At 36.8% G+C, this 12,557-nt stretch overlaps 1 protein-coding gene across 1 annotated transcript in view; it reads left to right on the plus strand.

Moving 5' to 3' along the window:
• The window catches only part of ANKRD30A (ankyrin repeat domain 30A), a 215,475-nt gene that overhangs the window by 36,799 nt on the left and 166,119 nt on the right, over positions 1–12,557 (plus strand). Inside the window, exons 12-14 of the mRNA XM_078332937.1 lie at positions 1,441–1,531; positions 8,801–8,862; positions 10,310–10,400. Of these exons, the coding sequence (XP_078189063.1) occupies positions 1,441–1,531; positions 8,801–8,862; positions 10,310–10,400 (244 nt within the window). The remainder of the gene's footprint in view (positions 1–1,440; positions 1,532–8,800; positions 8,863–10,309; positions 10,401–12,557) is intronic.

Genomic DNA, 12,557 nt, shown 5'->3' on the forward strand with positions numbered 1-12,557 from the left:
CGAAGCAGAAAGTCAGGTAGCCACCAATGTCTTCATCACCCTCATTATTCTAAGGTGAGGAAAATCCGCAAATATGTGTCGGGCACATGTTAGATGTTTCATGGATACCTGTTTGTTTGTTTGTTTGTTTTTCTTTTATTTTGTTTTTTGAGGTGGATTCTCACTCTGTCACCAGGCTGGAGTGCAGTGGAGTGATTTCAGCTCACTGCAACCTCTGCCTCCGGGTTCAAGCCATTCTCCTGCCTCACCCTCCTGAGTATCTGGGACTATAGGCATGTGCCACCATGCCCAGCTAACCTTTTTTTTTAAAGTAGAGACAGGGTTTGACCATGTTGGCCAGGATGCTGTCGATCTCTTGACCCCATGATCTGCCCACCTCAGTCTCCCAATATCCTAGGATTACAAGCTAGAGCCACTGTGCCCAACCAAATACGGGTTTTTATTCTTCGATTTTTATGAAGGTTTGCTCTATTTTTCTGAAGTTATGTCTTAAGAATTAATTGCATATTTTATCTAATAATTGTTTTCTTTCATTTAAATATAGCATAAATATTTGTTTTCCTTATGAATCTTTCATTTTATTCAAGCATTTCTTTATCAGCAAAAAGCTTATCAAAATCATTTTTATTATTTTAAGCCCTTGTTTTCCTAAATGAAACAGCTTCTACAGAGATGTATTTCTACTCTTCATGACGTACTCTGAGAATTCTCTTCATGCCATGCATAGTTTTTACAACAAAAATTCTGTAATTATCGATATATCAAAGGTTTAATAATATTGTATACTGTGTGAAATGCCCTATTATATTTGGTGATGGCAACAGAGGAAGGCTGATGCTTTAAAGTTAATTACTTTTTGAAATACAGTCATGAGTGAATTTTTTGTGACTATGATTTTTTTCATGCTCAGTAACCTAGTCAATAGCCACATGAAGATAAAAGATAAGCATGATCCACAGAACATATGTGAGGTTTTTCTCTTGAAATGTTTTGGTTTTCTACATGTGAACAGCCTTAAATCTAATTGCCTTTAAAGTAAAAAATAAAAATTCTGTTTCAAAAAATATTTTAAATAAAAATGTTGATGGTTGTCTTTATTTTTAAATTAAAATCATTTTTTGAGGCAGACTGTGGTGGCCCATGGCTGTAATCCTCATGCTTTGGGAGGCTGAGGCAGCCAGATCACTTGAGGTCAGGAGTTTGAGACCAGTCTGCCCAACATGGTGAAACCCTGTCTCTACTAAAAATACAAAAAATTAGTCTGGCATGGTGACTCATTACTATAGTCCCAGCTACTCAGGAGGCTGAGACAGGAGAATCACTGGAACCTGGGAGACACACATAGTAGGCTGAGATCATGCCAGTGGGCCACCCAGTGAGAGTTCATAATAGAAAAAAAAAAAGGAAAAAAAGATTACTTATTGATATTACCTTTAACAGGTTAACTCTGAGACTGCTGCAAAGAATTCAATGTGTTTACCTGAGGCTACATATCAAAAAGAAATCAAGACAATAAATGGAAAAAGAGAAGGTAAGAACCATTTTTTATTTAAAACATAATTTGACCAAATGTTTGTCTAAACTCATGAGGACTCATAAACCCTTAGAGCCAAAGAAAATCAATTTCTAAATATGTAGCATGGAAGAACAGAAGGAGCGAAAGTTATGTCTTCTCAGGTGTTGGCTACAGATAATACTCAAGGTACCCAAAAAAGAGCTGAATTATTAGTTTAAATTTAAGATACTCAAAGACTTGAGGAAAGAAGTAAGTGAGGATATGAAGACTAAAAAAGACAGAGAGAAGGGAGTACAAGAAGCAGATTTATGTAATGGAGGGTGGAAAAATAAAATAATTCTTTTTTTTTTCATTTCCCTGCATTTATTTATTTATTTATATTGTACTTTAAGTTCTGGGGTACACGTGCAGATCTTGCAGGACTGTTGCATAGGTACACAAATGCCATGGTGGTTTGCTGTCTCCATTCCCTATCACCTACATCAGGCATATCTCCCAATGTTATCCCTCCCCAACCTCCCCACACCCCACTATCTCTCTGCTAGCCCCCCAACCCCAACAGACGCCAGTGTGTGACATTAACCTTCCTGTGCTCATATATGCTCATGATTCCACATTCGCCTATGAGTAAGAACATGTGGTGCTTGGTTTTCTGTTCTTGTATCACTTTATGAGAATTATGGTTGCCAGATTCATCCATGTCCCTACAAAGGACATGAATGCATCCTTTATATGGCTGCATACAATTCTATGGTGTATATGTGACACATTTTCTTGGTCCAGTGTGTTGGTGATGGGCATTTGGGTTGGTTCCAGGTCTTTGTTATCATAAACAGTGCTGCAATGAACATAGAAGTCCCTGTGTCATTATAATAGAATGATTTATGATTTTTTGGGTATATACCCAGTAATGGGATTGCTGGGTCAAATGGAATTTCTATTTCCACATCCTTGAGAAATCACCACACTCTCTTCCATAATGGTTGAACTAATCCACACTCCCACCAACAGTGTAAAAGTGTTCCTTTTTCTTCATATCGCTTCCAGAATCTGTTGTCTCGAGATTTTTCAATGATCGCCATTCTAAGTGGCATGAGATGGTATTTCCATGTGGCTTTGATTTGCATTTCCCGTATAACCAGTGATGATAAGCATGTTTAAATATGTTTGTTGGCCTCATAAATGTCTTCTTCTGAAAGCTCTCTCTTCATATCTTTCACCCACATTTGAATGGGTTATTATTTTTTTTTGTACATCTGGTTTAGTTCTTTTTAGATTCTGGATATTAGCCCTTTGTCAGATAGGTATATGGAAAAGTATTTTTCCCATGCTGTTGGTTGCTGTTTCACTCCGATGACTGATTCTTTTTCTGTGCAGAAACTCTTAAGTTTATTTAGATCCCATTTGTGTATTTTGGCTTTTATTGCCATTGCTTTTGGTGTTTCAGTCATGAAGTTCTTGCCTATGCCTATGACCTGAATAATTTTGTCTAGGTATTCTTCTAGGGTTTTTATGGATTTAGGTCTTATTTATAAATCTTTAATGCATCTAGAGTTAATTTTAGTGTAAGGTGTGAGGAAGTGGACCACTTTCAGCTTTTTGCACATAACTAGCCAGTTTTCCCAACAACATTTATTAAATTGGGAATCATTTCCCCTTTGCTTGTTTTTGTCAGGTTTGTCAAAGATCGGATGGTTGTAGGTAAGTTGTGTTGCCTCCGAGGTCTCTGTCCTGTTCCGTTGGTCTGTATCTCTGTTTTGGTACCAGTCCCATGCTGTTGTGATTACTGTAGCCTCATAGTATAATTTGAAGTCCGGTAGTGTGATGTCTCCCGCTTTGTTCTATTTGCTTAGAATTGACTTGGCTATGCGGGCTCTTTTTTGGTTCCATATGAAGTATAAAAAAGAAAACTTCAGGCCAATATTCATGATGAACGTCGATGCAAGAATCTTCAGTAAAATACTGGTAAATCGAATGCAACAGCATATCAAAGAGCTTATTCATCACAATCAAGTAGACTTCATCCCTGAGATGCAAGGCTGGTTCAACAGATGTAAATCTCCAAATGTTATGTATCACATAAACACAACCTAAGATAAAGACCACATGATCATCTCAATAGATGCAAAGAAGGCCTTCAACAAAATTCAGCAACCTTTTCTGCTAAAACCTCTCAATAAACGAGGTATTGATAGAACATATCTCGAAATAGTAAAGGTATTTCCGACAAATCCACAGCCAATATCATACTGAATGGGCAAAAACTGGAAGCTTTCTGAATGAAAACTGGCATTAGGCAAGGATGCCCTCTCTCACCATTCCTATTCAGTATAGTATTGGAAGTTGTAGCCAGAGCAATCAGGCAAGAAAAAGAAATAAAGGGTATTCAATTAGGAAGAGGAAATCAGATTGTCTGTATTTGCAGACAACATGATTGTATATTTAGAAAACACCATCGTCTCAGCCCAATAATCTCCTTAAGCTGAAAAGCAACTCAGTAAAGTCTCAGGATACAACATCATTGTGCAGAATTCACAAGCATTTCTATACACCAATAACAGACAAACAGAGAGCCAAATCATGAGCAAACTCCCATTCACAACTGCTACAAAGAGAATTAAATAGCTAGGAATACAACTAACAAAGGATATGGAGAACCTCCTCAAGGAGAACTACAAACCGCTGCTCAAGGCAATAAGAGAGGACACAAACAGATAGGAAAACTTTCCATACTCATGATTATGAAAAATTAATGACGTGAAAATGGCCATACTGCCCAAAGTAATCTATAGATAGAATCAAAGCTATCCCCATCAAGCTGCTAATGACTTTCTTCACAGAACTGGGAAAAAACCACTTTAAACTTCAAATGGAATCACAAAAGACCCCACATAGCCAAGACAGTCCTAAGCAAAAAGAACAAAGCTGGAGGCGTCACACTGCCAGAATTCAATCTATACTACAAGGCTGCAATAATCAAAACAGCATGGGACTGATACCAAAACAGAACATAGACCAATGGAGCAGAACAGAGACCCAAGAAGAAACACCACACATCTACAACCATGTGATCTTTGACAAACCCAACAAAAACAAGCAATGGGGAAAGGACTCCATGTTTAATAAACGGTGTTGGGAAAAGTGGCTAGCAATGTGCACAAAGCAGAAACTGGACCCCTACCTGTCACCTTACACTAAAATTAACTCCAGATGGATCATAGATTTAAACATAAAACCTAACACCATGAAAACACTAGAAGAAAACGTAGGCACAACCATCCAGGACATAGGCATAGGCAAGGACTTCATGACTAAAACACCAAAAGCAATGGCAATAAAAGCCAGGATACGCAAATGGGATCTAATGAAACTTCAGAGCTTCTTTACAGCAAAAGAAACCATCATTAGAGAGACTCAGCAACCAACAGAATGGGAAAATAATTTTGCAATCTACCCATCTGACAAATGGCTAATATCCAGAAACTACAAAGAATTAAACAAATACATAAGATAAAAAAAAAACAACCCCATTTAAAACTGGGGAAAGGATATGAACACTTTTCAAAAGAGACATATATGAGGACAACAAATATATGAACAAATGTTCATCATCACGGGTCATTAGAGAAATGCAAATCAAAACCACACTGAGATATCATCTCATGCCAGTTAGAATGCTAATCATTAGAAAATCTGGAGACAGCAACAGATCCTGGAGAGGATGTGGAGAAATAGGAACACTCTTTTTTTTTTTTTAATTTTTCATTGCATTTTAGGTTTGGGGGTACATGTGCAGAACATGCAAGACAGTTGCATAGGTACACACATGGCAGTGTGTTTTGCTTTCTTTCTCCCCTTCACCCACATTTGGCATTTCTCCCCAGGCTATCCCTCCCCACCTCCCCCTCCCACTGGCCCTCCCCATTTTCCCCCAATAGACCCCAGTGTTTAGTACTCTTCTCTCTGTGTCCATGCATTCTCATTTTTCATCACCCACCTATGAGTGAGAATATGCGGTGTTTAGTTTTCTGTTCTTGTGTCAGTTTGCTGAGGATGATGTTCTCCAGATTCATCCATGTCCCTACAAATGACACAAACTCATCATTTCTGATTGCTGCATAATATTCCATGGTGTATATGTGCCACATTTTTCCAATCCAGTCTATCATCAATGGGCATTTGGGTTGATTCCAAGTCTTTGCTATTGTAAACAGTGCTGCAATGAACATTCGTGTACATGTGACCTTATAGTAGAACGACTTACAGCCTTTTGGATATATACCCAGTAATGGGATTGCTGGGTCCAATGGAATTTCTATGTCTAAGGCCTTGAGGAATCGCCACACTGACTTCCACAGTGGTTGAACTAATTTACACTCCCACCAACAGTGTAAAAGTGTTCCTTTTTCTCCACATCCTCTCCAGCATCTGTTGTCTCCAGATTTTTTAATGATCGCCATTCTAACTAGCGTGAGATGGTATCTCAATGTGGTTTTGATTTGCATCTCTCTGATGACCAGTGACGATGAGCATTTTTTCATATGACTGTTGGCCTCATATATGTCTTCTTTCGTAAAGTGTCTGTTCATATCCTTTGCCCACTTTTGAATGGGCTTGTTTGTTTTTTTCCTGTAAATCTGTTTGAGTTCTTTGTAAATTCTAGATATCAGCCCTTTGTCAGATGGGTAAACTGCAAACATTTTTTCCCATTCTGTTGGTTGCCGATTCACTCTATTGACTGTTTCTTTTGCCGTGCAGAAACTGTGGAGTTTCATTAGGTCCCATTTGTCTATTTTGGCTTTTGTTGCCAGTGCTTTTAGTGTTTTGTTCATGAAGTCCTTGCCTACTCCTATGTCCTGGATAGTTTTGCCTAGATTTCCTTCTAGGGTTTTTATGGTGCCAGGTCTTATGTTTAAGTCTTTAATCCATCTGGAGTTAATTTTAGTGTAAGGTGTCAGGAAGGGGTCCAGTTTCTGCTTTCTGCACATGGCTAGCCAGTTTTCCCAACACCAATTGTTGAACAGGGAATCCTTTCCCCATTGCTTGTTTTTGACAGGTTTATCAAAGATTGTGTGGTTGTAGATATGTTGTGTTGCCTCTGTTGCCTCTGTTCTGTTCCATTGGTCTATATCTCTGTTTTGGTACCAGTACCATGCTGTTTTGATTACTGTAGCCTTGTAGTATAGTTTGAAATTCGTAGTGTGATGCCCCCCACTGTGTTCTTTTTGCTTAGAATTGACTTGGCTATGCGGGCTCTCTTTTGGTTCCATATGAAGTTTGTGGTGGTTTTCTCCAGTTCTGTGAAGAAAGTCGATGGTAGCTTGATGGGTATAGCATTGATTCTGTAAATTACTTTGGGCAGTATAGCCATTTTCATGATATTAAATCTTCCTAACCATGAACATGGAATGTTTCTCCATCTGTTTGTGTCCTCTCTGACTTCGTTGAGCAGTGGTTTGTAGTTTTTTTTGAAGAGGTCCCTTACGTAATAGGAACACTCTTACATAGTTGGTGGGAGTGTTAATTAGTTCAATCATTGTGGAAGACAGTGTGGCGATTTCTAAGGAATCTAGAAATAGAAATTCCATTAGACCCAGCAATCCCACTACTGGGTATATAACCAAAGAAATGTAAATTGTTCTACTATAAAGACACATATTCATTGCAGCCCTGTGTACAATAGCAAAGACCTGAAACCAAGCCACATGCCCATCAATGATACACTGGACAAAGAAAATGGGGTATATATACACCATGGAATACTACACAGCCATAAAAAAGGATGAGTTCGTGTCCTTTGTAGGGACTTGAATGAATCCGGAAACCATCATTCTCAGCAAACTGACACAAGAACAGAAAGCCAAATACCATATGTTCTCACTCATAGGTGGGTGTTGAACAATGAGAACACATGGATTCAGGGAGAGGACCATGACACACTGGGGACAGTTGGGGAGACTAGGAGAGAGACAGTGGAGGGTGGGAAGGGCAGAGAGGGATAGCATGGGGAGAAATGCCAGATATAGTATGCACCTAAAGTAAAGTAAATAAATGTAAAAAATGAAAAATGAAGTATTTCCATGTGTAATCGTACATTCCACTAACAAGTAGAACTGACCCACAGACTATTAGAGCTACGGTGTTGCAACAGGTTAGATCTCTGAAATGATCCATGATATACTTCTAATAATGAGTGAAAATGGTGAGTTACCAACGTACAATTTGAGTTTCTTGGACCCTCTGCATGAAATGCAAACTTTAGAAATGCACAGATCACAAGTTACATTTACTTTTTAAAACCAGATGTACAGTTCTTCAATGTCAAATGACAAACGTAGCCTTAATGATTAAACAGTATTTTAAGTTTTAGTTGTGCATGTTTGCTTTTTTTTTTAAACCTGATTGGAGTAGTCATAATTTGTACTTCTTGTTGATAAAAAAAACTGGACAGAATTTATATAATAAATTCATTTTCTGTCTCCTTGGGCTGAGAGCACTTCAATTCTTGTGCGGGCCTTGATTTAATCCTATAACATGTGAGAGCATTAGGATACATAAGCCAATTATATATATATTTCTGATGTCACTCTCTATATTTTTCTGATGTCACTCCAAGGTGTCACAAGCTGAATCTGAAGATATTGCTGCATTTGGGAAGAACTGTGTCATTGTAATTAAAGCAGTTCTTACTTTACATGAAATACAAGTTTTTTAAGCTTATCTTTCTAAAACGTACACACATCCAAAGCACACCCCATGTGCTGGCATGGCATATTGAAATTTATAAAGGTTGGACATATATTTTACTAATATCAAAAAGTCAATATCCTTAAGAAATCTTTTTGATTGATAAATAATCTTTTTTGAAGAACTGTGTGATAGAGATTGCTGACTTGATCAAACTAAGTAATAGTAAAAGATAAAAATTTACAAAGAAATGAGAGATGACAGGTATTGAAAGGTTTCTGAATGAATAGCAAATATGGGACATACGGTGTTTCATGGGAGAAGAGGATATGACTGCTTTGTGAAGATATAATTTACACAAGTGAGTCAAATTTCTAGTTTTTCTTCATTCTAATTAATGACATAAAGTTAATTTTTAGATTTTCAAGATTTCACTTTTAATGGATTGACTATAGAAGTTGTGATTGTAATCTACGATAGAAATATACAGGCTACAGAGGAAGAAAGATTCTTGAATGAAAATGGAATTGTATATGCTTATTAAATGTATAGTAGAGAAATGTTCTCATGAATGCATCTGTGATTAACCTTTTATAGATCAAATGTTCCCATCAGAATCTGAAGAAGAGGAGGATGAAACAAAATCTTGGGATTCTGAGGTACTGTGTATTACTGATTTTTTCAAAAGTATTAGTATTGCCTGATGTGCAAACATAACAACAGAGGCTTAGATTTATTTTTTCACCTCTGCGTATGTCACCCCAAAATTAGTTTTTCCGATATTTTTTAGAATATACTTTATAGAGAATCTATGTGCCAAGTAGATTACATCTTCATAGTGAAATTCTGCTCATCTGTAGGATTAAATTAAGAAGCCAGTGAGGTATAGTGTAAAAAATAAGGCTTAGAACTCACTAGGAATTCACCTGGAATCTGCAGTAAGTTTGTCTACAAACTAAAGAATTACAGTGAGTCCAGCTGTGGGCAAATGTATGATGTGGTATATCTCTATGTATAAAAGTTCTAATTGGATTCATAGAGAGACAGTTTAAACTGTAGTTTTGTAAAACTTGGGACCTGAAAACATAATGCCTGGCAAATGGAAGTATGGAATTATTTTACTATTCAGTATAGATCTGAGGGAACATTTCAGGAGAAAGGAAAGCATGAGGAATAGGAAACCCATGGACTATAATAACAACAGTTTGGTTGGTAAGTATTTTGAAAAACCGAAATAATTTTTACAAATATAACCTTTTGAGTCCCTTTGTGGCTGTCAAGCTGCAGCAGCGTAACCGTCAAACAAAAGCAATGTATTTTAAAGTCACAACTGTGGAATGACGCGTAAGGTTTCTGACCTCTTAGAAACAAGAAGCTGCTGCATGGTGGTCACAGCAAAGGTTGGAAGTCAATAGAGAAGTCGATTTTATCTAATTTGTCATTAGACACGAAGACTTTAATACGTGTGCGCTTTCATTTAGAAATGACATGATGTTTTTCTTAGTGCATTTTCATTGTATTCAAGCCCTGTTTTTATAATTGTAAATTTTATCAAAAACTTTCTGATTATTTTTAGCCCCTGTTTACCTAAATGAAGCAGTTTATTGAATTTTCTGGTCAGAAATTATATGACAGACTCTGAAAGGTGTCTTCATGAAATGTATCATTTTTAACATTAAACAATTCTATAGTCATGAGTATTTTAAATCCTTAATGCAGTATGTGTTATGGTAAGTAATAAGTGTTTTGTATTTTGTTCGAAGTGCCATACTTATTTTTGATGAGAACTGCAATGTAAGTTAGATATTTGCAAGTGAGTTACTTTTGAAATATGCATGAGTAAATTTTGTGGGAATGTGATTGATTTTTTCTGCTCAGGAATCAAGTTAATAGCCACATGAATGTAAAGATCAGCTTGATCTAAAGCACGTGTATGAAGTTTTGCATCAAAATGATTTGTTTTTCAATATGTGTCTTCCCTTAAATCAAATTGTATTTAAAGTAAGAAATTTTGCTTTAAAAATTGCCTTTTAATTAGGAAATTTTGATACTCTTAATTATTAGGATTTTTAAATTGGACTTATTTATTGATATTATTTTTAACAGAGTCTTTTTGAGAGTGTTAAAGAGAATCGTGTGTGTTTACTCGGTGCTACATATCAAAAAGAAATGAAGACAATAAATGGAAAATTAGAAGGTAAGAATCATTTCTTATTTAACAAGTCACTTGACTGAATATTTCTCTAAACTCATGAGGAAGGATACACACTAATAGCCAAAGAAAAGTACCTCCTAAATGCCCAGCATGGAAAAGAGAGAAGTAAAATGGTGATAAGTGATACATCCTATCAGGTGTTAGCAACAGACTGTGTATTGAGAGTGCTGAAAAGGAGCTGAATTACTAGTTTGAATTCTAGATATTCTATGACCTGGGGAAAATCAGAACATTAGAAAGAAGAAAGTAGTAAAAAGGAAGAAAAGTCTGAGAAAGACAAAATACACGAAGAAACAGGAAGCAGGTTTATGTAATGAAGGATGGTAATGGAAACCATTCTTCAGAAAAAGATAGGGTATGGTTAGAAATTTAGGAAGAATATAAAGTGATCTTCTAGTGCCAAAATTTACCAGAGAATCACAGCATAAATATTCTATCTCTTCCTGCCTTTCTTACTGTTAGGACGCCATTAGGGATGGAAGAATCTTAGCATGGAGAACTGTGTTCTATTTACAGTAGTTGAAAAGAAGCATATATCCATAGCCACACATGTATATAATTTGCCATCATATGCAATCAGTATAGCCCAGAAGTTTTTAAACTTAAGAAAATCAGCTGGAAACCTTGTTAACAATTCACACTGTGATTCAGCAGACTTGGGATTCTGCATTTTCAGTAAGTTCTCATGCAACGCTGATGCTGCTGGTCCTTGGACCTTGCTCTGAGTGGCAAAAGTAGAAGCATTCATGGGAAAATGTGGAAGAAAAGCAATTGAAAGAATGGCAATACATAGCAGGGTTATGTGAAAGCATTATATTGCTCTTACTTTTGAGTATGTTCTTTAGCCAGAGGAGGAGAAACATTCCCCTCCCTGTGCCCATGTTTGCTGTGTATTCAACACCCACCTGTGAGTAAGAACATGTGGTGTTTGGTTTTGTGTTCTTGTGTCACTTTGCTGAGATTGATGGTTTCCAGATTCATCCATGTTCCTACAAAGGACATGAACTCATTCTTTTTCGGCTGCATAGTTTTCCATGGTGTATGTGTGCCACATTATCTTGGTCCAGTGTATTGTTGATGGGCATTTGGGTTGGTTCCAGGTCTTTGTTATTGTAAACAGTGCTGCAATGAACATACAGGTGCCTGTGTCTTTATAATAGAATGATTTATGATTCTTTGGGTATATACCCAGTAATGGGATTGCTGGGTCAAATGGAATTTCTATTTCCACATCCTTGAGAAATCACCACACTCTCTTCCATAACTGTTGAATTAATCTATACTCCCACCAACAGTGTAAAAGTGTTCATTTTTTCTCCATATCACCTCCAGTATCTGTTGTCTCCAGATTTTTCAATGATCGCCATTCTAAGTGGCATGAGATGGTATCTCCATGTGGTTTTGACTTGCATTTCCCTGATGACCAGTGATGATAAGCATTTTTAAATATGTTTGCTGGCCTCATAAATGTGTTTTTTAAAAAACTGTCTGTTCGTATCTTTCACCCATTTTGAATGGGTAGCTTTATCTGTGTACATCTTGTTTTGTTCCTTTTAGAATCTGGATATTAGCCCACTGTCAGATAGGTATATGGTAAACAATTTTTTCCATGCTGTTGGTTGCTGTTTCACACTGATGATTGCTTCTTTTTCTGTGCAGAAACTCTTAAGTTTAATTAGATCCCATTTGTGTATTTTGGCTTTTGTTGCCATTGCTTTTGGTGTTTCAGTCATGAAGTTTTTGCCTATGCCTATGTCCTTAATGGTTTTGCCTAGGTATTCTTCTAGAGTTTTTATGGATTTAGGTCTTATGTATACATCTTTAATGTATCTAGAGTTAATTTTAGTGTAAGGTGTCAGAAAGCAGTTCACTTTCAGCTTTGTGCACATGGCTAGCTGTTTTCCCAACACCATTTATTAAATAGGGTATGCTTTTATTTGTTAGATTTGTCAAAGATTGGGTGGTTGTAGGTATGTTGTGTTGCCTCTGAGGCCTATGTTCTGTCCAATTGGTCTGTAACTTTGTTTTGGTATTAGTCCCAATATGTTTTGATTACTGTAGCCTTGTAGTATAATTTGAAGTCCGGTAGTGTGATGTCTCCCACTTTGTTCTATTTGCTTAGAATTGACTTGGCTATGC

The sequence above is a fragment of the Callithrix jacchus genome, chromosome 7, assembly GCF_049354715.1.
Source record: "Callithrix jacchus isolate 240 chromosome 7, calJac240_pri, whole genome shotgun sequence".
NCBI lineage: Eukaryota > Metazoa > Chordata > Mammalia > Primates > Cebidae > Callithrix > Callithrix jacchus.